This window comes from Sceloporus occidentalis, unplaced genomic scaffold, assembly GCF_023333645.1.
Source record: "Sceloporus occidentalis isolate IW3139 unplaced genomic scaffold, rSceOcc1.0.p SCAF_78, whole genome shotgun sequence".
NCBI lineage: Eukaryota > Metazoa > Chordata > Lepidosauria > Squamata > Phrynosomatidae > Sceloporus > Sceloporus occidentalis.
The window spans coordinates 2,319,785-2,345,510 of record NW_028317058.1 but is presented as its reverse complement, the minus strand read 5'-3'; the positions used below and the strand labels follow the sequence as shown (position 1 = coordinate 2,345,510).

General features: G+C 41.5%; 1 protein-coding gene across 3 annotated transcripts in view; it reads left to right on the top strand.

Moving 5' to 3' along the window:
* LOC149285516 (regulator of G protein signaling 7-binding protein-like) overlaps positions 1 to 25,726 on the top strand; it is a 49,228-nt gene that overhangs the window by 20,517 nt on the left and 2,985 nt on the right. Inside the window, exons 3-4 of one of the 3 annotated variants that reach the window (XM_089495302.1) lie at positions 16,349 to 16,479; positions 23,501 to 23,648. In XM_089495302.1, coding sequence (XP_089351428.1) covers positions 16,349 to 16,479; positions 23,501 to 23,648 — 279 coding nt within the window. Of the gene's footprint in view, positions 1 to 16,348; positions 16,484 to 23,500; positions 23,649 to 25,726 lie in introns of those variants that run through there. The other 2 variants (XM_089495301.1, XM_089495303.1) reach the window with 2 other exon arrangements.

Genomic DNA, 25,726 nt, shown 5'->3' with positions numbered 1-25,726 from the left:
AATCCACACATACCAATCCACACACATACCAATCAACTCTCACTCACTGAATGCTTTCCTACCTTTCCTCTTTTCTCCTTACAGCTTCTTTTCCTCCTCTTCGCTCCTCTTCTTCAGTTCTTCTGTCTTCTTCCGGGTCAGAGGGCACGGACGGCAGTGGGCGCGGCTTCAGTGTTGTGCACCGGGATCTGACAACAAATCCCGGCGCACAGCAGCTGTTGCCGCGCGGATCGCAAGGGAGCGATATCAGAGGTCTTTAAGAGACCTCCGGCTCCCTTGAGTGGTTTTAAGCCGGGTTCAAGGGTTGAACCCGGCTTAAAATCACTCAAGGGAGCCGGAGGTCTGCTAAAGACCTCCGATACCGCTCCCTTGCGAGCCTGCTCCTCCAGCGGCGGACATTACTGTCCGTCTCTGGAGGGGTGCCGGGTGCCGGCAAGTTGGCACCCCCCTGATGAGCGGCACCCGGTGCGGACCGCCCCCCCCCGCCCCCCACTAGGTACGCTACTGAGTGTACTATATATTTTTTTTTCTCAAACAGCCAGTACATTTTTACCATCTACAACAATGGTCAAGCAAACCTTACTATTATGAATGGTAAAGTTGGCACAATTATTATTGTAAGTGGTTTTTTTTAATTAAAAAGCTGCTTTACTTACCATACTCCTTAATCACTTCTTGGTGCTTGCTTTCTCTAGTGGACGTTATGGGCGACTGCTGTCGACGTATGGACATCTTATATACATTTCACATCTACCTATCTTCTAAATGCGTTGAGTAGATTATGTTATTGCACACCTGGTGAAATTAGAAAAGTTATCTCATATGCATTTGTTATAACCCTATACAAATCATCCTTTACCACATTTTGTGTTATGACAAGGCATAAATGTATCTGCCTTTACATTGTTCCTGGGTTAAACTCTGTGGAGCAGCTGAGATCAGAATTAGAACCTCACTGAGTTGTGTCCACAGGGTATTTACTCTGCCATCAGTTACCCAGTTTCCATGTGGGATATCTATGTAATGGCTCCCTGAGGAACACAGCTTGAGAAGATGTGAGTAAGGAATTAACTCATGTAAAGGTCATTCACATACAAAGTCATTTGCTCGAATTTTGAATTTAATTTTCGCAATTCTCTTGGAGGTCATCATTTTAGGATATACAATATTTTGCAACAATAGATTTTAAAAAGGATGTATGATCCTTAAAAGTGCACTTGGAATATCTCATAGATGTTCAAGTCATTCGGGATTGTGTATGAAGATCAATTTTGTTAAAAAGGTTGCAAAAGTGCATCAGTGTCGTAACAGCTGATGGGATTTTATTGCTGATTGCTCCATTTTTACCTGTATGCACCAGAATGCATCTTTATACATAATCCATCAATGTTTCCACTAATTATAAATGAGTGACATTGAAATAAAGATGTTGTACAGCTGTGCTCCTGGATCCCAGCTATGACCCCACAGTGAGGAAGGTTCTGTGACCTTTACGAACTAATGACCTTGCCCTAGTTATGAACAGTTGGAATATTGTGTACCTGTTTAACAGGCTATTTTTAAAATAGATTATAAATAATTTAATAAAAGCCTGTAAATCCTTCTTCCACGTATACCGCCATCAATATATTTTCCTGGATGTGAAGATTCAAGGCAAAAAAAAGGCATTTAAGCTACTAAAACAGGAAGGCAGTGAGGAAGCACTAAAAAGCTATCGGGAAAAAAATAAAATATGTAAAAATCAGATAAAAGCAGCAAAATTGGAGACAGAAAGACTCATTGCCAAAGAGAGTAAAACAAACCCCAAAATGTTCTTTAACTATATAAATAGTAAAAAGGTTAACAATGAAAGCGTTGGCCCCTTAAAAAGTAATGAGGGAGAAGTTATAGACGGGGATCAGGAAAAAGCTAATCTATTAAATATATTCTTCTCTGCTGTATTCACAGAGGAAAATGAAATGCCAGGTAATATACAGCAGGATGAGATAAATGCCCCAGTACATGTCGCCTGTCTAACCCAGGAAGAAGTGCAGTGCCGCCTAAAAAAAATCAAAATAGACAAATCACCAGGTCCAGATGGCATTCACCCCCGCGTTCTAAGGGAGTTAAGTAATGTAATAGACAGACCCCTATTTCTAATATTCAAGGACTCTATAGTGACAGGGTCTGTTCCCCAGGACTGGCGCATAGCAAATGTTGTGCCAATATTCAAAAAGGGGACAAAAAGTGACCCGGGGAATTATAGGCCTGTTAGTTTAACTTCTGTTGTGTGTAAACTGTTTGAGGGTTTCCTAAGAGATGCTATTTTGGAGTATCTCAATGAAAATAAGTGTATGACTCCATATCAGCATGGGTTTACAAGGGATCGGTCCTGTCAAACTAACCTGATCAGCTTTTATGAGGAGGTGAGCTCAAGACTGGATCGGGGTGAATCGCTGGATGTCGTATATCTTGATTTTTCCAAAGCATTTGATACGGTGCCACATAAAAGGCTCGTACATAAAATGAGAATGCTTGGGCTGGGGGAGAATGTGTGTATGTGGGTAAGTAACTGGCTCAGTGATAGGAAACAGAGGGTGGTTATTAATGGTACATACTCTGAGTGGGTGACTGTTGCTAGTGGGGTACCACAGGGGTCAGTTTTGGGTCCTATTCTTTTTAATATATTTATTAATGACCTTGTAGAGGGATTGCATAGTAAAGTATCAATCTTTGCAGACGATACTAAGCTCTGTAACGTGGTTAACACAATAGAGGACAGCGCACGATTACAAATGGATCTGCATAGGTTGGAGGCTTGGGCTGGGATGTGGCAGATGAGGTTCAACACAGATAAATGTAAGGTTATGCACATGGGGAAGAAAAATCCAGGCTGGGAATATGTATTAAATGGGAAAACACTGGGGACGACTGACATGGAAAAGGACTTAGGAGTTTTAGTTAACAGTAAATTTACCTGTAGCGACCAGTGTCAGGCAGCTGCTGCTAAGGCAAATAAAATCATGGGGTGCATCAAAAGGGGCATAGATGCCCACGACAAGGAAATAATTCTACCCCTGTACAAGTCACTAGTCAGACCACACATGGAATACTGTGTACAGTACTGGGCACCAGTGTACAAGAAAGATATAGTGGAGCTGGAGAGGGTTCAAAGACGGGCAACCAGAGTAATAAGGGGAATGGGAGGACTACAGTACCCAGAAAGATTATCAGAATTGGGGTTATTTAGTTTGGAAAAAAGACGGCTTAGGGGGGACTTAATAACTATGTATAAATATATAAGGGGACAGTACAGAGATCACTCCCAGGACCTATTTATACCCAGGACTGTATCTATAACAAGGGGACATCCTCTACGGCTGGAGGAAAGAAGGTTTCTACACCAGCACAGACGGGGGTTCTTTACAGTAAGAGCGGTGAGATTATGGAACTCTCTGCCAGAGGAAGTGGTGATGGTAAACTCAATAAAAGAGTTCAAAAGGAGCCTGGACGTGTTTCTTGAAAGCAATAATATTACAAGTTATGGATATTAGATTAATAGGGACAGAACGTTGATCCAGGGATTTATTCTGATTGCCATATTTGGAGTCGGGAAGGAATTTTCCCCCTGGTATGGGGCAATTGGCATCTGCTTCATAAGGGTTTTTTGCCTTCCTCTGGATCAACACAGTAGGGACACAATATGTATATAGGTTGAACTTGATGGACTTTGGTCTTTTTTCAACCTTATGAACTATGTTACTATGTTAAGTATGTTGTGTGCTTCAGATTTATGGTGTTGCTTATGGGGAGATTTTAGGCAGAGTATACCGCCCCAGAGGACAACTTTTATACACAATATATCACCAAAGACATGTGTAATTATATGTTTTAGTGTCCTTCTAATCAGCAATTAATTAGGGAGAAAGGTCTGTAATTTCAGTCTTTATAGGATCACATTACAAAAGGGAGGAAAGAAAAAATAATGCTAAATATAATAAAGAATGATTTTGTCTATAATTACAGGGAATTAGAAGTTCCCCTCATGGTGACTTCATAAGCCTCTGATAGGCATGGGCTGTATACGTTGAAGGGGATAAAGAGTTCTAAATATATTAAATATGACATACCGTATTTGCTCAATTATAAGACGACCGCCCAAATCTGAATATTAATTTAGGAAAAAAAGAAAAAGCCTTAATATAAGACGATCCTATAGGATAAAAGTTTTACCAGTAAATGTTAATTCATGTAAACTATTTTTTTAAATAAAAGCTATGATTGAGAAAAATATTTTGGTTTTATTTCCTTCTATTTTCCAACCTGCCCCCCCCCCCAGTTATGCCCATCTGCCCCAGAAATGCCTTATACCCCCTATATGTGTAGAACTTACGCTGCAGCCGGAAGGAGGTGTGGCTAGCAGCAGGGGTTGTCTGCGTCCATCGCGCAGACCTTCCCCGTCTGTCAGAGAGAATTCCCCGCACCGGTGCAAATGCCGGTGCCGGTGCGGGGAACTCTGATCTCTGACAGCCGGGGAAGGTCTACGCGATGGACGCAGACAACCCCCGCTGCTAGCCACACCTCCTTCCGGCTGCAGCATAAGTTGTCTATGCGAATCGCGTAGACATCTACACGCTGCCCCGGCTGGACACCGGGGACTCAGATGCACCGGTAAGTGGGGTGGGCGGGGGCAGGAGGATCCAGGTCCCCTGCAGCTGCGGGGGATCTGGATCCTAGTCGTCTCATAGTCAGACCTATTTCAGGTCTGATTATAATAAAAATATAAAAAATATTTTGGTAGTGTCTCTTTAATTAATACAGCCTATTGTGAATATAGCGGTGTCACTTGCAGTTCATATAAAATTACTGCAATTCAGCCATGGACACGTTGGCTCAGCTGTATGCATAAAGTAATGTTTATTTTCCTGATATATAATATCACAGTTATTTGCTTAGGAACATCTAAGTACTGTGGGATTGCATTTCTCTTAAAAGCCTCTATGCTTTCAAGCTTGACATGTGAATCCTTTCAAATTGCATTTTGCTTCCCCAAAGTCAAAGATAATATTACAGCTAAGAGTTGCGAGCAGCTTGGATGTAGTCTGTTCTCTATTCCCTCGGCAAATCTGTTTTCTTTATGCTATTCAGTTTTGTTTTTCTTTTCTTTCACTGTGCAGTATATTCCAGTTTCTGCTACAATACATTTTTATGTTTAGCGCAAAAGAGTAAATACTGACACTTAATGTGCACCTGTCATAAAAAATACTCAGGTGTTTATAAAGGATATACCATTTATCCTTACGTTGTGATGTCAGTTTGCAAACAATGTATAGACACAAGTTTTTTTCTATCACTATACGGTGACATCCTTACACATGCCCACTTACTATGCAGTCTAATGCTGGAAAAGGAAATTATATTTCTGTATTGGTCCAGGAGAAGATGGAGCCTATAGTTATAGACAATACATTTCATTTGGGAGAACAATGTAGAGTCATATAAGTGTTTGAGACCTCAGAGATCTCTACTTTAGTTACCCAAAGGACATTCCCGTTGACACTTGGAAGATGACGTGCAGTACATTAAAGGGGCACTCCAGCCATCATATTTAAGTTGATGCATATGAACGTTGTGTGGTCTATTTTCCTCCTGCAGAACCCCCATATGTATTGGCTCCTCTCTCCACCCCCAGCTAAATGCAGTAGTTGAGAAATTAATGGGAACCAAGCTCAAGGAAAATATTCTAAAAATGTCTGGATGTAAATGGGTTGCAAGATCAGAAACGGCATAGGTTAACTGTAGGCAGATCCCATCAAACTAATTTAATTGATTTCTATGAAGCTAAAATAATAGCCCAGGGAGGGGCAGTAGATATTGCCTGTCTGGAATCAGTAAGGCACTTGACACCGTCCCTCATTGAAGACTGATGAGATAAACTGCATTGTTTGGGTTTGGATGTTAAAATAGTTGATCGGACAAGGCAATGGGAGACGGAAGGTTGTAGTTAATTGTGTATATTCTGAAGAAGATCTTGTTACGATTGTGGTACCTCAGGGATCTATATCGGGACTTTTACTTTTTAATTTTTTTATTAGCAAAAAGTCTCAATGGTAAGAGATGTTTTTTTTCAGATGATACAAAGGTTTGCAATAGGGTATACATGTCTTATATAAGTATAATTGCCATTATAATTGGTTATAAGGACAGAGTTAGTTATAGCTTATAGCACTGATCCAGTATGAAATAAGATTGCCATTTTGGAGTCAAGAAGGAATTTTTCCCCTTTTTGAGGCACAATTAGAAATCTTTTAAATGTGTGTGTGTGTAGGGGGATGGTTGGTGTTTGCATTCGTCTGGATATATAGCAAGATGATGGACTTGATGGATTAGTGCCTTTTTTAAGTTAAATTACTATGGTACTATATATTTATTTGGGGAATGTCTCTCTATGTATGTGTGGCTTGTCTCTTAAGTGGCTGCATTATCTGAGAGTGCATATATAGGCATTATCTCTTTGGGGCAGGGGCGGGCTGGGCCGGGGGGCAATTGCACGGCCGCCCATTTAAGTGGCCGATTCGGCCACGCCAGGGCCGTCTTTAATGCCCGCAGCATCCGTGGTGGGCCGGCAGAAGTGGCCGGCACACGGAGATGCCATTGCAGCCAATGTGGCTGTGACTCTTAAAGCATGTGACTCCACCCCCGTGAGTGGCACGTCACATCAATCAATGTGGTGGGCCACTCAAGGAGGCGGAGTCACACGGGACAGTTCCTCGTGACAGCTAGAAGAGGACGTTGGAGGACAGCAGCAGTGAAGGATGGCAGCAAAAAGGTAAGTATTAAAAAAATAAAAAAAAATAGTTGGGGTAATAGGTGGGAGGGGAGCCATATTCAAAGGTGGGGGCTGCATTGGGACAACAATTAAATGCAAAATGGGGGTGGCTAGGGGGTATAAGTACACAACAAGGTGGTTGGGGCACCATATAAATCAATACACAAAGGTGGGGGGTGGGTGGCTGGGTTCAATATACATGGGACATTAACAATGCAAAGGGGGGGGCTGGCTGGGGACATCAAATAAATCAATAGACAAGGGTGTTGGGGCATAATGTACAAAGGGGGCTGGCTGGGGGCACAAACCACATGGGGCAATACACAAGGCTGTGGGGGGAAATACATTAAAACCAAAGGGGGGGCTGGCTGGGGCATCAATACACAAGGGGGAAAAACAAACAAACAGCAAACCATTGTGGAAAGCATTTTGGATGTGGGTGTCAGTGTCGCAGAGCCTGTCCTGGTATGTGTTTGAGTGTAGGTGTGGCAGAGCCTGTCCTGTTTTGTGTGTGTGTGTTTGGATATCGGTGTGGCAGAGCCTGTCCTGGTGTCTGTGTGTTTGGCTGTCTGTGTGGCAGAGCCTGTCCTGGTGTGTGTGCATGTGTGTTTGGGTGTCGGTGTGGCAGAGCCTGTCCTGGTGTGTGTTTGGGTGTTGATGTGGCAGAGCCTGTCCTGGTGTCTGTGTGTTTGGCTGTCTGTGTGGCAGGGCCTGTTCTGGTGTGTGTTTGGCTGTCTGTGTGGCAGGGCCTGTCCTGGTGTGTGTGTTTGGGTGTCGGTGTGGCAGAGCCTGTCCTGGTGTGTGTGTTTGGGTGTCGGTGTGGCAGAGCCTGTCCTGGTGTGTGTGTTTGGGTGTCAGTGTGGCAGAGCCTTTCCTGGTATCTGTGTGGCAGAGCCTGTCCTGGCGTTTCTGTTTGGGTGTCGGTGTGGCAGAGCTTGTACTGGTGTCAGGGCGGGCTGTTTGGGGACAAAATTGGCTCACGCTGGGCTGTTTGGGGACAAAGTTGGCTCACTCTGGACTGTAATTTGTTAATGTTATCTTGGTGCTGGTCGGGTTCTATGTGGGCAGTGTGGACACCAGGGCTGGCTTTGGGGGTGTGCATCCTGTGATCTATGCCTGTAATTTAGGGGGTTTTATCTATACCTTTAATGCTTAGTTGTTATGTGATTTCCAGATGATCTGTACCTGCAAAGCTGGGTTTGTGTGTTTATTCTGTTGATCTGTATCTAATATGCTATGTTTCCACACATTATTTATGTATACCTGCAAATACAGGGTTTGTATTTCTTATTCAGTTGATCTATACATGCACGTGCTGTTAACATGTGTTGTTTATTTGATCTATACCTGAACTACAGGGAGTAAGTAAAACAGAGGTGTGGCTTAGTGAATGAGGGACAAAGGGACTCTGGGGATGATTACAGGCAGGGGCCCAAGGAAATGCCTAGGGTCCAATTTCTCCATATTTAAATTTTATTTTGTTACAAAGATTAGCTGTTTTTTAATGTATTTAACATATTTTTTTTTACTCCCAGTCCCATCACATTACATCAATATGCGTTAGAAAATCAGGAAAAGATGGGCATGGATCGTGTGCTGATTCGCTGGTGCAACGGGCCACTTGACTAGACTTGCCCCCCAGGCCTTAGGCTGCCAGCCCTCCCCTGCTTTGGGGTCTGTTGATTTAAGAGGCAGTCTACAGGAGTCAATATGTCAACTCGCAGATATTATACATCATCAAGGGCAAATCCCAGTGAGCTTCTCCTGGAAGAAGGGCTGAGATTGCCTTGCATTATGTTTAAGAATCCTAAACACCACTAATTGATTTAAGTAGTGTGCAATATCCAGGGCCACCTCATCCTTTCCTGCAGGAGAAGCTTAATGGAGGTTATCATTGATAAGACATAGCAAAACCAGGGTATTTAACTTGGAAAGTTAAAATGACACGTCCCGTGGTATATCCACATGTCTATTGCTTATTTTAACCTAAAACATCATTACATGGGTTTATTAAATATACTGACCTATATAACGTAGGATCTGGGAAAGCGTAAGGTTTTTTGATGACAGGTCCACTCTATGTATAGAGAATGCAAATGCAAAAGTGATGTTAATAGCACTGTTTCTGAAGATGTCAGTCAAATGTGTGAAAACACTATTTATACTTAGTTTCACAATTAAGCAGAATGGCATTTCTGAGAACTTTCATTAACACATTGACTGTGTTCATTAACTCACTATATTTAGTAGTCATTTTACATAAGACACCCTTTTTAGAATGGCTCATCCACTGAAGAACCCGTGTGTGAGAATGTACTCAAATTATACGGTCAGGCTTTGTAATGTTCATACCTGCTGGATCTGGATATAGCACTCTTTGGCAGGTCTCTAGTGGCAGTTTCTTAATGCTAGGTGGAAAGGATTTAGCTTTCCCAACACCCTGTTCTTTCCAACTAACTTCTTGACCACACTTGATCACTCTTGGCTATCCAGCTTCTATAAATGGAACAACCTTGTTTTTGATTCTTCCAGTGCCCATATGAATGCCAATACTCCTATGTGGCATGCCCACTGTCTTCAAGTAATGTTTTTGTTTTTTCCCTAAAGTAACTAAAAAATCCATGCAAAAAAAAACAAACTCTACTATAAACAGGTAGATGTAAAAGTGTGGAACTCCAAGAATGCTTCCATCTATATAAACTGGAATCTATTATTTTCTCATGGCAACTATTTTATGTACAAAGCACTGGAATATCCAGAATGACCATCATTGGTACATTCTTCTATACACATTTCGATGCCAGTTTTCACTTTGTTAGCTACTGAGACAATCATTGTTCAGTAACATGTATCAAAACCTCCACCAAGGATGTTATGTGACCTACAAATGCTTGCTCATATACAAGCTTACCTAAATAGTTTGATTTATTTCCCAGCAATCATAATATTGCCTACAGGTACGGCAGATATAGTTCAGCTGTAATACTTTCATCTTTATTTTTCTACTTTATTATTACTTCTTTCTAATGTGTAACTTAATGAGCATGGGAATATTCATCATTCCTTTGATCTCTTTTCAATGAAAAAATATTCTTTATTATGACTCATGAGACTACTTTAAGTCCCCAGTTAACAATAAAACATTGAGATTTATGCAAAACTGCATAGAAAATGGAAAATAATATTGCTGACTGCCCATAACTGAGATGGCAGCGTTTATTTAGAATTGTGCTTTATGGAAACATTTTTATGAAAAAAGTTTCAACTTATTAACAAACAGAGATGATATGGGATATTTTAAATGCTGTGCTACTTTTATTTTAACAGCTCATATGAGTTAACAAACTAATTTCAATGGGTCTTTTTATCAAGCATGTAAACTACGAAAATGATGACCAGTTCTGTTGAAGTATTTAGAGACAATTGTGAGAGATACAAACCATGTCTATACGAACCTTGCTTTGTGCACTGGGGCACAGTCACCCTGGAATAGAAAAGGGTTTTCCCCAAACTGTTCCCACAAAGTTGGAAGCATAGCAATGTCCAAAGTGTCTTGGAAGCAGGAAAATAACACTAAAAGTTAATCCCCCATGTATCTTGAGCACATATGTGTGGTATGTCAGCATTACACGGCCATAAGGGACTTCCACATTGTGAGTGCATAAGGGGATTTCAAGCTGGTGAATCATAAATCCTCACCTATTGACTTTGAGGAGATAACTAAACATCAAAATAAAACCCACAAACTATATATTCTCTAAAAACAAACCATTGAAGGATTTTATTTATTTTTCTAGGTGGTTCACTGAAAGCACAAATGTACTTTTTTCTTTATTTTTTCATGTGTGTGTGCAACATGGTTTCAGCTTCTTTTACAGTTTAACCAGGAAAGTGCACCTCGTGATTTTGGAGGTAAAGCCACTCCTAAAATCCAAAATAACCCGGTTACTTCAGGATTTTAAAGACGCCCTAATTGCCCATTACAAATGCAATTCTAACAGGACCATATCATTTTGGGGGCTTCTCTACATTTTCACGTCAGGCACATTGTGGAATGAATGCTTCATGCTAGGCTAGCTGGGGGAAAAAAGGAAACACAAAAAATAATTTCCCTCTTCTCTTGAGCATATAGATAACACATATGTATGGTGTGTCAGCGAAGTCACAAGAAACCCCAAATCACGAGAGTGCAAGGTGGTTTCAACTTTTTTTACAGTTGAACCAGGAATGTAAGCCTCCTGATTTTGGGGTGGAAACTATCCCTAAACAACAAAAAAACCACCATAAACTACCAAATGTATTCCCTCAACGCATATTGCCTGAAGGTCACAGAGACACCCTACTTACCTTTCTAGGTTCAGAAATCTATCAGGAATGTATGATTTAGAAGGTTTTTTTTACCTTTTCACATTTGCAGCATGCATTCTGAAGTCCCTCTTTTTTCCCTTTTTTCTTGCATACACTGCATGTTTGTGATTATATCTAGTGGTTAGTAAGCTGTAGTGTGAGAGTTCTGTTAGTGGATACATTTTAATTATATTTTAAAAATAATAAAACAAAATGTATTTTTAATTTAATGAAAGACCCTCTTTCTGAGACCTGTCACTGATGGGAGAGGAGGAGTCACCCAGTGGCTGTGATGAGATCACTCTTATTGGTCAAGAGTAATCTGATCATCACCAGCCCACTCCTGATTGGCTCAGCAACAGTTTGAACCACTCCAGGGCTTAATGGAGGGCAACTGATCAATCACACTGTTCAAATCACATTTTAAAATGTAATATGTTAAAAGCAAAATGTGGTGTTAACATTTATGAATGCAGTGTTTGTAATATGGTATATTATGTGTAATTTGCTGTGCAACACTTTCCATCTATAACCTCTGTGAAATACCCCTAGTGTCAACCCTCTCTGTCTGCTCCTTAGTCCTGTGCTATAGCTCAACAAATGGCCATCTACAGTCCATTGTCTATATTGTTTATATTGGTTGTTGCAAGTTTCCCATCCCACGATTGGCTGTAATAAACATTTCTTGTGGCAATGGCACGTTCCATCTTTGTTTTGTATTTTTACTTTGATCCAATTTGTGGTTTATCCGATCTCATGAGGCCTATTGTGGTGTGATTACGTGATATGGTCACAGTAGTGTACCTAAGGGGAAGGGTCCGGTATGCCCCGGGTGCAGGGCCGGCCCTACCATGGAGCCGACTGGGGCAATTGCCCCAGGCGGCACTTCAGAAGGGGCGGCACTTTGCCGCCCCAAGCGGTTTTTTTTTGTTTTTTTTGAAGCGGAGGAGAGAGAGAGGGGCACCGAGTGGTTTTCGCTTACCCGCTCGGCGCCCCTCTCTCTCTCTCCTCTGCGGCGAGTTTCCCTGTTCGGTCTCGGTGCCGGCTTGTAATGCAGAGCGCCGGAAGTGACGTAAATTTCCGGCGCTCAGCATTACAAGCCGGCACCGTGGCATCACAGGGAGACTCGCCGCAGGACTGTTTAAGGGTAAGTACCGGGGGGGGGTAGATAATGCCGCCCCCCCGGCGTCGGCGGGGGGCGGCATTTTAAACTTCGCCCCAGGCGGGGTTAAGTCTTCGTCCGGCCCTGCCCGGGTGTCACCATCGGCTTACCGCTGTGGAACTCACACACTCTGCCAGGAAACTCTTTTTCCACGCAGTTTCCTCACATAGTGTGATGGCACCACAAGGGTTAGCTGCAGGCACACGTTAGAGGGTCTTCAGGCCAGACATCTGCGTGGCCCCAGTGCTGCTGGGCCTGACTCAGATCAGTGAAATCTGCAGGTGAGGTAAGGAGGTGCGGGAGAGTGAATGGATGAGGGAATGTGTGAGTGTTTGGGGACAGAAATGGGACAGGCAGCCTGATAAAGGACAGAGGTGGCACAGGCAGGCTGTTTCAGGGGCAGAAGTAGCGCAGGCAGTTTCAGGGGCAGAGGAGGCACAGGCGTGCTGTTTCAGGGTTAGAAGTGGCACAGGCAGGCTGTTTCAGGGGCTATTTCACTTAGTATATAGAGATGGGGGTTATGCTGCACCATATCTGTTCAGTAAATGTTACTTATTTAAACGTATTTAATTTATTTATAAGTTAATTTATTTTTTTTAGTTTTTTCCAGTTTACAAATTTGTAAAATATTCCTGCAGGATCTGCCCTGGCTGCAAAATACTCTAGGTACACCTGTGTATGGTCGCTTACTTGTTAGGTGCATTTGGCTAAGGACAATCATTTGTTTGCTTTTAGTCTAGGGCATCTAATTGGTACGTTCATACTGTGTATTTTCTAAGACTTGAATTGAGCTCAATGTTTGCAAAAAATGAAGTGGCATGTTTACACATTCTCTGACCCTCATGAAGCTCATTTGCTTAAATACCAGACAATAGGCTTCTCTTCCTATTTACATTATATTACATTTATTGATATAGTGCCAACAGATTACATAGCGCTGTTACAAGCAGAGGAATAAAATCACACCAATTACAAACTGGTACAAAAGGAGAAGAGGGCCCTGCTCTTACGAGTTTACAATCTAGCTGGTGGTTGAGGGGGAATTGAAACAGTAGGACTGCTTGGATGAGGATAGGGTCCGGATGATCTCGAGAGGTTGTTGGTCGTTCAGATGGCTTGATTAGTATGGTGGTGTTGAAGTTCCGTGCAGTTTCCCTCCACTTTCCCTCCAGTGTAACTCTTATCTGTCCACTTATAAAATGTCCACTTGGGATGAGGCCGCTGCAGCTACATTTATAACCCAAGCTTGTTTCCAAGTGATGAATTTATAGGACTACCTCACAAATGGTCAGATAAGATGATTCCATATCGGATGCAGATGTTTCACACCTTGTTTTAACAATAGCAATTGTTAAGATAGACAATAGGCACCCTTTAAAATCAGCAGGATAGAGACATACCAGATTAAAACAAAGGGTTATAGCAGGAGATGAGGGATTTAGGGGTGGATCTGATGCAATGAGATAAGCATACCAGGTGAAAACAAGGGGTTTGAATTTTAGAATGCAAGCTTCTGTAATGTCACAAAATCAGTTTAGTATGATGTTATATATTCCTCATATAATTTTCTGTATGCTTGTTTCTTTTTATGTTAAATGTTTAAGAAAGTATTTAAAAAATATGTTTACTAGATACATTTTTTCTATGTAATGTTATGGACTGGCAGTTAGAGTATGGAAGCTTTTTGATATCAACAGCTACAATGACAATAAAAATATCATATGGCTAATTACTGTCCTTGTGGATATTCACTGGCACACTGTTGAAGGAGTGTGTTGTTGCACTACTGTTAATCTAAGATTGCCATCTAGTGGTTAAAGTTATTTTCCATGTTTGAGGACGGTGATACTTTGTTACGTATTCTAATGTGTATTTTCAGCAGTGCCATGAAAAGCTTACATTTTTTTCCAGGTACAGATTATTTACGAAATATTGTGGTAATAAAATGAGCGTGCTATTTTGTAATTTGTAAGTGATTTAATTGTTTTTTTTATTTTTAATTAGTTAAAACAGATATTTTTAAAAAGAAGTGTTCAATATATATACAGTGAAGGAAAACAATTCTTGATCCCCTGCTGATTTTGTACGTTTGCCCACTGACAAAGATCAGTCTATAATTTTTATATTAGGTTTATTTGAACAGGGAGAGACAGAATAACAACAAAAAAATATATTAAGAATATACGCATTTCAAATAAGTTATAAATTGATTTGCATTTTAATCAGTAAAATAAGTATTTGATCCCGCTATCAATCAGCAAGATGTCTGGCTCCCAGGTGTCTTTTATACAGGTAGCAAGCTGAGATTAGGAGCACTCTCTTAAAGGGAGTGCTCCTACTCTCAGCTTGTTACCTGTGTAAAAGACACCTGTCCACAGAAGCAATCAATCAGATAACAAACTCTTCACCATGGCCAAGACCAAAGAGCTGTCCAAGGATGTCAGGGACAAGATTGTAGACCTACACAAGGCTGGAATGGGCTACAATACCATCGCCAAGCAGCTTGGTGAGAAGGTGACAGCAGTTGGTGCGATTATTTACAAATGGAAGAAACATAAAATAACTGTCAATCTCCCTCTGTCTGGGGCTCCATGCAAGATCTCACCTCGTGGAGTTTCAATGATGAGAATGGTAAGGAATCAGCCCAGAACTACACGGGAGGATCTTGTCAATGATCTCGTCAATGATCTCAAGGCAGCTGGGACCACAGTCACCAAGAAAACAATTGGTAACACACTACGCTGTGAAGGTCTGAAATCCTGCAGCACACGCAAGGTCCCCCTGCTGAAGAAAGCACATGTACAGCCCGTCTGAAGTTTGCCAATGAACATCTGAACACTTTCACCCAGTTCTCCTCTGAATCATTCAGATGTTTGGCATCACCTCAACTCGCCGTGTTTGGAGGAGGAGAAATGCTGTCTCCAGACCTTAACCCCATAGAAAATCTGTGGAGGGAGCTGAAGGTTTGAGTTGTCAAATGTCAGCCACGAAACCTTAATGGCTTGGAGAGGATCTGCAAAGAGGAGTGGGACAAAATCCCTCCTGAGATGTGTGCAAACCTGGTGGCCAAGTACAAGAAACGTCTGATCTCTGTCATTGTCAACAAGGGTTTTGCCACCAAGTACTAAGTCATATTTTGCAAAGGGGTCAAATACTTATTTCATTGAGTAAAATGCAAATCAATGTATAACTTATTTAAAATGTGTTATTCTGGATTTTTTTGTTGTTATTCTGTCTCTCACTGTTCAAGTAAACCTACCATTAAAATGATAGACTGATCATGTCTTTGTCCGTGGGCACATGTACAGTATATGTGATATAAAATCTCATATATGAGAATCAGTTGCCCAGTTTTACATTCTACATACATGAGGATAGCACTACAAGTGGTGCTCATTAACGTGTGAAATATATTTGTCTCAAAACAAAATGGCGCTGTGGTCACTCTATTGATAAGTAGGTTTTAAAGATCAGATGATAAGCAGAGAGCCATTATTTTAACCATGCATTATATGTACATTGAAAGAGTGGCTTGACCACGTATATATAGATTTTGTTTCTACTAAGAGTCACAGGTCAGATGATTTCTGTTACTTTTAATTAACACAGAAAATGGGAAAAAAATGCAAAAACAGCAATGCTACACTGGCTTCCATCTCTAAATGACAGAGCTGAGCACATATTGCTTTTAACTTGTAAGGGCATTCTTGTACAAACATTCCGTAGTGGATTTCTTTGATCTTGTTGGGGATGTTGTACTCCAACCTTTGCCCACATGCTTCCACTGTTCCCACCAACCAACAGCTAACCCTATCTCCTGAAGTGTGGGTTCTACCCAATCCAGGCTCCCATATGCAGTGGGGAGGCCCCAGGTGCACCATCATTTAGAAGTTCCCAAGCAGAAGGTTTTGGAAAAATGGGTTATAAAATGACATTGTAGCCTCATTTCCACCCTCACACATATATACTTTATGGTTGAAGAATATATCCATTCTTGTCTCATGCACTTTGTTTTTTTTTATTTATTATAGGGCTGAAGATGGAGAAATCCATCCTGAAATATGCCGGCTTTACATCCAGTTGCAGTGCTGCCTAGAAATGTATACAACAGAAATGCTGAAATCCATGTGTCTTTTAGGATCACTTCAGCATCAGCGGAAAGGTATGTTACATACAAGAAAAATGGACTGTGTTGTATGTTAGAATAAGAAATTCAGTATAAGCCTTCGCCAGCCAGATTTTTTTATACTCAGCTCACGTGAATGTGCGATAAATCCATTCCGTGATTTGCCTTTACACAAAGAACGCTAAACATATCCTTCTCGGTCTACAGCAGATTAGCTGAAAACTGTGATTATACCCACAAGTGACCACTCTGCACCATTGTTTATGTTTGTGACATACCGATGTATCACTTGGTCTTTTGAGGGTTATTGTATATCCCACATAACAGGGTTTTTTTTTGATAATTTTATGTGAAACCTCTGAGGAAGACTTGTTAGACAAAACGCGTCAAATTTACAACGTTTTTAAAATTACTTGGCAACTCACTGTTTGCACATTTTATGGACTGATTATTTTTTATATATATATATATGATTTTGTGATTTTGCATATCACTGTGTATATGAATTTTAATTAAAACATGCTTTTACAAATTTGTTTTATGTTTAACTCCAGGTAGGGTAGGAACTTTATTTTTAGTTCACAAGTGCTCTAATCAAGGTATAGTTTTAACATATCAAATTCAGTGATCAACCAATTAACATTGCACAGCACAAAATAACATGCTTCATTATATCCTGAAAATATTTCAGCCATTCCTGCTGGAGCTGCCCTTTGGTAGGAGAGGCTGGTACCTTCTGGCCTGGGGGCAGGGCCGGCCCTACAATGGAGCAGAGTGGGGCAATTGCCCCAGGCGGCACTTTTGAAGAGGCGGCACTTTGCCTCCCCAAGCGCCTTTTTTTTTAATTTTTAAGCGGAGGAGAGAGAGGGGCACCGAGTGGTTTTCACTTACCTGCTCGGCGCCCCTCTCTCTCCTCTGCGAGCCCTCTAGCTGGGTCTCGGTGCCGGTGCCGGTGACGTAATTTCCGGCACTCAGCAGTAAAGCAGCGTGCACCATGGCAGAGCAGGGAGACTCGCCGCAGGACTGCTGAAAGGTAAGTACAAAGGGGGGGATAGGGTAGATAATAGGGAGGGAGGGAGAGAAAGGGTAGATAATGACCCCTGGCGTCGGCGGGGGGGGGGGCGTCATTTTAAACTTCGCCCCAGGCAGCATTATGTCTTGGGACGGCCCTGCCTGGGGGGCAGGTACAGTTAAGTGGCCCCTGGCCCTTTGTCCCCCTAGTAACATTCATATTAATATACACACTTACACTAAATCATACTCCATCACACCCCACTTTGTCAATCACACACCACCTCTCACACCACAACTTTCAGCTGCGATATTATCACAGGGTAATACCGCAACATTAACCCCTTAAGGACAATGGGCGGTCTCTAAACCCATTGAAATCAATGCATTTTGAGCCCGTACATGTACAGGCTTTGTCATTAAGGGGTTAATATAGGCTCACGGCGCTTAAAACAAGGCCAGTGTGACCTAGTTATTATTTAAAAACACGTATTATAAACTTTATTGCAATACACTATTATTTTTATACTATGTGCTGTCTTAATTTGGAAATACTACCATAAAACATGGCTTTTCTATACAAGCCATCTTGATGTGGTTCACATAGAACTGTCTGTAGTCTTCAAACAGCATATGACTTCCTCAGACTATACAATAGTTTAATATGCTGCACCCCACAATCATGTATAAGATGAGGACATTGGGTCCTCAATTTTATAATTTTACCGTTAGAACTGAAGACCCCAACCTACAGAGCCCACCCCCTATATCTCTACCCTTCTATCCAAACCACCCTCTTCATCCCTCTCATGACATGCATCTCTCTTCCATCATCATTACCTCTCCCTACTCCTGCATTCGGGATTTCACTCATGCTGTACCCCTTCTCTGAAATTCCCTTCCTCGTTTGGAAAGACTTTCTCCCTCGTACGCTACTTTCAAAAGCTCTTTGAAAATCAACTTTTTTTGGAGAAGCGTATAACCTTTCTTCTCTGCCAGCATCCTAAATGAGCCATCTGAATGACTAACTGTGTTGTATGTACAATAAAGACAGACAGATCAGGCAGAAGCGTCCTTATTCCATGCTCTCTGTTTCTCTCTCTGCTGCCAACTCATCATATCTTCTCTCTCAAGCATTTACGCATTTAATGCATTTAATGTGTAACAAAGTCCTCCCATATTTTAGGTTTCAATCTGCGACCATCACTAGAGTAGGTGTCCCTTGGTTCAATAGGAGTGTTCAGAGCATTCTCTCCAACTGGAGCCGCAGAACATGCTAACCCCAGGGTGTCGGTAGTTTTATATGGTTCAGTGTTGTCCTCAGAATACGAGTCAGGCTTGTCTGTTAAGGCGGGTCTGCTGGAAGCTGCAGCATCATTTGAAGTACATGTAGTAGAACTTGAAAAGTCAGGACGTAGATGACGTCTGTTTCGTCTGAGTTCCTGATCCAGCCGATTCTCGATTACATATGACCTTGGGGTTTCCGATACTCGTACTATACGTGCAGGTTCCCAAGTTTTTCCATCGACTCTGTGTCTTACAGCTTGTCCTGTGGCAAGTGGTGTCAGAGATTTGGCTGATTTGTTATAATATTGCTTTTGTTTGGAAATGATTTTGTTTCGTTGCGCAGCTACACGCTCGTGTGCAAGGTTCTGTGGTTGAAGTTTCTTTGGAGAAATGGGCACTGTGGTTCTCAGTGCTCTGCCTATAAGTAAGTGTGCAGGAGAACATAAGCCCTCCAGAGGTGTTGCACGATAGTTCAGAAGACCCAAATGAACATCCTGCGGGACGATTGTGCTTTCCTTATAATGGATTTGGCAATGCCTACATATTTTTCAGCCAGTCCGTTAGCCTGTGGTAGATGTGGACTGACGGGACTGTGCTTGATGCCCCATTCGTGGAAAAAAGACTGAAATTCAGCGCTGGAGAATTGTGGACCATTGTCAGAGACAAGTTCTTCACATACACCATGCCTGGCTAGTATTGATTTGAAAGCCGAAATTATAGTTGAGGACTTCAGATCCTTCAGTTGTACTATTTCGAAGTATTTACTGTAATAGTCAACAATAATCAGGTAGTCATTCCCTTCAGTATGAAAAATATCTGTAGCCAGTCGTTGCCAAGCACGAGAAGGGATACTCCACGGGAATAAGAGGTTCTTTTGTGTTTCGTCGTTGAAATTTGTTGCAGGTATCACAAATCTTCACAAACCTCTCAATGTAAGAGTCTATGTTAGGCCAGTAAACCAATTCCCGTGCTCGTCGTTTGCACAGAGCCATGCCTAAGTGTCCTTGGTGAATCTGTTCCAAAACCAGTTTCCGTTGACTTTTAGGAATGAGTATACGTTCAGCCATGAAGATAATGCCCTCGTTATTTGACAATTCATGTCTCACAGGCCCGAATTCCTGTAATTCTGGTTGTAGTTTTTTGCGCTTCTTTGGCCAACCATTGCACATGACCCCGCAAAGTTTTTCTAGTTGCTTGTCCAGTAACGTTTCCTTTTTAATACTTTCCAGTCTGACATCTGAGACGGGTACATTGACTAAGACTGTGTGCACTTGTTCATCCAGATCAGGTTCATCCTGTGCTTCATGGATAGCGTGTCTGCCATTGGGATTTCTTTCCCTGGTCTGTATTTGACAGTAAGGTCATATGGTTGCAGCTTCATTACCATTCTCTGTAGGCGTGGAGGGGCTAAGTTTAGTGGTTTCAGCATTATGTGTTCTAAAGGCTTGTGGTCCGTTTCCACTAATACTGGACGCCCATAGATATGTTGATGACATTTTTCACATCCGTTGACAATGGCTAGCATTTTCTTTTCAATTTGGGCATAGTTGGATTGAGCTGCCGTAAGTGCCCTCGAGGCATAGGCCACTGGGTGACCTCTTTGTGTCAATACTGCACCCAACCCAAATTGTGATGCGTCATCTTGAAATATTTCAAGATGGGTCCGCGCTGTTTGCTTATAGTGGCCTTTATTTTCTCAAATGTTGTTTGCATATTAGCATCCCAAGACCAGCATGCATTTTTCTGCAGTAGAGTTTGTAGAGGTGCTGTTTGTTGGGCTAAACCCTGCGAAAACTTTGACAGATAATTGAAAATGCCCAGTGCTGTTTCTAGCTCTTTTCTGGAAGTTGGTGCTTGCATTTTAATGATTGCTTGTATCTTGTTGGGATCAGGTTTTAAACCATCTTTACTGATGATATGCCCAAAGTAGCTTACCTCCTCAACACCAATCTGCAGTTTGTTCGGGTTGAGCTTCATATTCTTCTCACGACATCTCTTAAGCAAGGCAATCAGGTTCTTGTCATGTTCCGCACGGTCTTTGCCATAGACCAGTAAATCATCAATTATGACTTCCACACCCCGCAGGCCTGAAATTAGCTTGTGTGATTTTTTCTGGAACATTTCTTGAGCAGATGCTACACCAAAAGGAACTCTTGTAAATCTCCATCGTCCAACCGGGGAGTTAAACGTGGTGAGGCGACTGCTGTTCTCATCTAGACGTAGTTGCCAGTACCCAGACTGTGCATCTAGTACACTGAACACTGATGCCCCAACAAGTTTGTGTGCTATGTCCTCTAGAGTGGGTAGTCTGTAATGTTCTCTCATTATTACCTTGTTCAAATCACGTGGGTCAATGCATATTCGGATTGCTCCTGTGTTTTTCTTTTCCACCACCACCATAGAGCTGACCCATTCAGAAGGTTCTGTGACCTTTTTGATCACTCCTAATTTTTCCATCCTTGAGAGTTCTTGTTCCACTTGGCTTTGAAGAGCTAAAGGTGTTTTCCTTGGTGCATGTATAACAGGGTGTGCCCCTTCTTTTATCCGGATTTTGCATATCCCTGGAAGACATCCGAGTCCTCTGAATACATCACTGAAATCATGTTTAATGCCGTGATCTGTAAGTATGTTTTCACCGCTGTTAACCGTCATTATAATATAATCATATAATTTTGATAAGTCCAATCTCTTGGCTCGTCCGCAGACCAAGCACAGCAGGGGCCTGTGTTTCTTTTACAAACACCTGTAAGTTAGTTTCAGATCCTTTATAGGCACATTTTGTATGACAATGTCCAATAACATCCAGGACCTCTCCTCCATAACCTCTTAGCTTTGGTAGCCTTTGCGTTTCGATTTGTAATTCCTTACAGAGGAATTTGCGATATATGTGCCCTGGCACGCAATTTACCTGAGCTCATGTGTCAATCTTAAACTTGAGATCTCCTAGATGTAAGGTGACCACTGCTTCATCTGCAGAGTGTTGTGTGTTCTGCACCGATGCAAGGTATATCTGTGAGCTGTCTGTGTCATCATCTGAATGGTTGTCCAAATCATCTATATTATATACTGGTCGTGTCTGTGGCTTCCTATAGCTCATTCCATTATGACACATTTTGGCAAAGTGCCCCTTTTTTCTGCATTTATTACATATTTGGCCTCTTGCAGGGCATAACATATCTTTGTAGTGTGTGTTTCCACAATATCCACAGGTTGTTTCTGTGTTCCTAGCTCTGTTTTCTCTTTTATTCCCTCTCCAGTCAGCCTTTTCTCTTATGTGACTTCTAGATTGCTTTTCAATGGCACTGACTTGTGGTTGTGTACCACCCAGTACCTGCAAGTCTTGACATCTCATATGCTCTTGCAATTCTGATAGCTGATAGTTTTTTCAAAGGTTAATTCTTCCTCTTGCAGTAACTTTTCCTGCACTTCTTTGAACTGACTGCCCATTAATATCCTGTCTTTTATCATATCTCTGCTATCATGAAATGCACAGTCTTTTGCAAGCAATCGTAACTGTGTGACCCACTCATCAACTGATTCACTGCCCCCTTGGTTCCTCTCATAGCTTTCTTTGCACTGTGGTGTTTTTTCGTGGATTACAATATTCATCAAACTTTGCAAATAGTACCTGTCTTTTTCTTGTCCTCTGGAGCTATGTTTCCACTTGCACACCATGTTCTGCATACATCCCGGCCTGTTTGGCCAACACTGATGAGAAAGTATGCAGCCTTTTGTTGATCAGTCCACTGTGCTGCATCAGGGCCTGCATAAACCAGCTCTATCAGCTCCTTCCACTTTGCCCAGTTTTCTGATACATTTCCAGATTCTAAATCCAGGGGAGGAATGTTTCTTGTTCTGTTTGCCATTATTCTTTAGACCCCACTTCTGGTACCATGTGTTGTATGTACAATAAAGACAGACAGATCAGGCAGAAGCTTCTTTATTCCATGCTCTCTCTTTCTCTCTCTTCTGCCAACTCAACTAGTTGCATAACAGGACTTAAGGTAAACCATATATTAGCATTTAAGGTAGAACTTTAGAGTTTGGAAATTAACAACATTAACAGTGTCACAAATCAACATAACATTACATCACACTAACAACCTCTACAGATCATCCTGACTCGACCAACTCATCCCCATCCAATGAGTCCTCTCCTACTGTTTCATTCCCCCCCAGCCACCGACTAGATTGTAAGCTCGCAAGAGCAGGCCTCTTTTCTCCTTTTGAGAATGTATGAAATGTAATAAAATTAAATGGGCTCTTGACCTCTGATCCATCACAACCACACATTTATGCCTACTAATGTGATTTCCCTAATGTGCAGAGAAAATATATCAAATATTAATGTACTGTATATACATTCTATAAAACCATTATGCTATGCACTGGCAAAGAAAATGAGATGGAAGTGGGACTAAGAAGGTGATCAACAAATACCGTGAACCTTTAAATCTAGTATTAACATATTTAATATGTTTTCATTACTTATATTTTCTTGTCAGTTGCCATTGTCCATATTGCTTAAAGATATATTCACTAAAGATCATGTAGTAGGGGAAGAGGGGACAAAAATCTGGGGGCTTGGTCAAGTTATCTTTTGTTGATTTATAGAAACCACAATCTATAGTGAATATATTCTATAGGCTATTCTCTGAGCAATTTCATGTTATTGTCCTGCATAAACTATACTAAATATCATTCTGATTTAGTAACAAAATGGTGAGTACTGTACTTTGAATCTGTTTTTATTTTGAAGGAAGAGATTCTTGTATAGCTCCCAAAATCATAGATTACAAAACAGAAGAAAGTTCCGAAATCCCAATATTAGAAGATACGTCATCATCTCCGGTAGATATTCAACAGCATTGCTGGCAGGTTTCCTTAGACATCGAAAACACAGAAAAGTATGTATTTCTTTGCATCTCACTATGAAATTATTTATTTATGTATGTATTTACTCAAGAATGCAATAACATAAAGGTTCAACACAAAAAAGCAGCTGGTAAGTTTAAAAGATAGATGAGATCACTCTGGAGTCCATAAAGAGTTGCTACTTGATGGCATAAATGGGAACTTTTTTCAGTGAGTCCAATAAAGTCTGTGCTACTGCAATGTCATAATGGGAGTTACAATACGATCCATTCATTTCACATAATGGCATGGATCCCTTTGCAGCTCTATGCCATACTAATAGGTCTTGACATTCACAGATAAGACAGTTTGCTTTTTAAGAAAAAAAACCCCTCTTATTTTGTTGCCATATCTATATAAAAATTAAATAAAGCATCTTTCCATCCAGCCTCACACGTTTAACACGGTTAGCATTTATTACTAGACATTAAAGAAACAAAGCCTATATAATCTTTCCAGAAATCCTATAATTCTCTTCCAATATATGGTTCCCTTATTTTCTTTTGTGATTGAAGCTTTCTATAATGTTTAGATTTTTTCATGTATCATTTTATTAACCGTTATATATTCACACCAGGGGATCTATACACTTCTGTAAACTGTAGAGTCTGTAGATGTCCAACTTTGTTGGCGTGGAGGGCCAGATTTTGTCAGACTAACAAACTGAGGAGCCAGATTTATTACACAATCTTGTGTTGTGACCCGACTATTCTCATGCCTCCATGATATTTGTTTGCACCAACCAACCCTTGCTGCCTATCCTGTTGTTTGCCGCGGACCACAAACAAGTTCTTGGTGGGCTGAATGCAGCCTGCAGAGATGTACATCATACTCTAGGAGAGGTCTGACCAGAAATCTGTAAAGAGGCCTAACCACCTCTTTTTACAGTAGGTAAGAAACAGTGGAAATAAACTTGTAGCTCACCTAACATAAATTAGAGCTAAAAATGTAAGAGGGAGGCTGAGGGAGGAGGATATGTGTTAACTGCATACATCTTCAGAGAGAGTGGCTGTGTGTATGTAAGTGCATGGTTTTAGAGTGTGCGTGCGTGCTTGTGTGCATGTATGTTTATATGTTTTGTCATACAGCATCAGCGCAGTGGAGTGTTTGAGAAGGCAAAGTCACCCAAAATATCACAACTGACAACAATGCCGACTCCAGGTCTTTAGATAAATGGGGTTTATTGAAACAAAATGAGATAAAGCAGTACAAAAAATAAATAAACCATGTTTTTGTCAATGCTAATCCTAAAAAGGACATAAACGACTGTAACGGATTCACCAAGAGAGCTGTAGTCACTCCCAGAGATCACCCATTTGTATCCTCCTGTTGTCCCCAAAATCACTTCCAGCACCAGTCAGCATGCACAATTTGGAACCCTGCCAAGTATACCCAATTAGTAGACACACAACTACCTTCAATTGAGTACAGCAAGAATGAACATTTTATTGTTGTAAAACATAGCCTGATATATCCACAGACCTGCATTAACATAGATAAACAGATACATGTATACAACTCAACCTTTAATTCCGCTGGCAGTAATCCTATTGATGGGATCAATTAAACAATGGAGTTCCTACCTGTGCTTTCTTTGTCTGACAGCCAGGCTGGAGCCATCTATGAGTACAGTGGGGGCCCTGTATGACAGGTCATTCTTAAAAAGAAGACTGAACTGGGACCAGACCCCAACCAGGTCTGAAACCAGTTCTGTCGGGGAGCACAGTGCCGTCGCTCCTAGAGTTGTGGATGCAGGGGAGCTGGCAAGATGCACCTGTCCCACTAACCAGTACTGGGGTGCACTTGAAGACTGGGGAGTTGGAGTCCCACGCGAGGACAACAGTCCCACTCACCAGGGCAGGGAGACAGGGTCCATAATCTGTGGGTAGCAGGCTTGTTTTCAGTCCTCTCCAGGGGCCCCAGTGACGGACAGTTCCCACAATGCTTATATTACATACCGGCCAACAGTTAAAAGTGTCAGCCCCAAAATATTTAAATCATAAAGGCACATTATAAGCGGCATGTAACACCTGTTATAAAGCGTGTAATAATAAATAGATAACAATAAAAC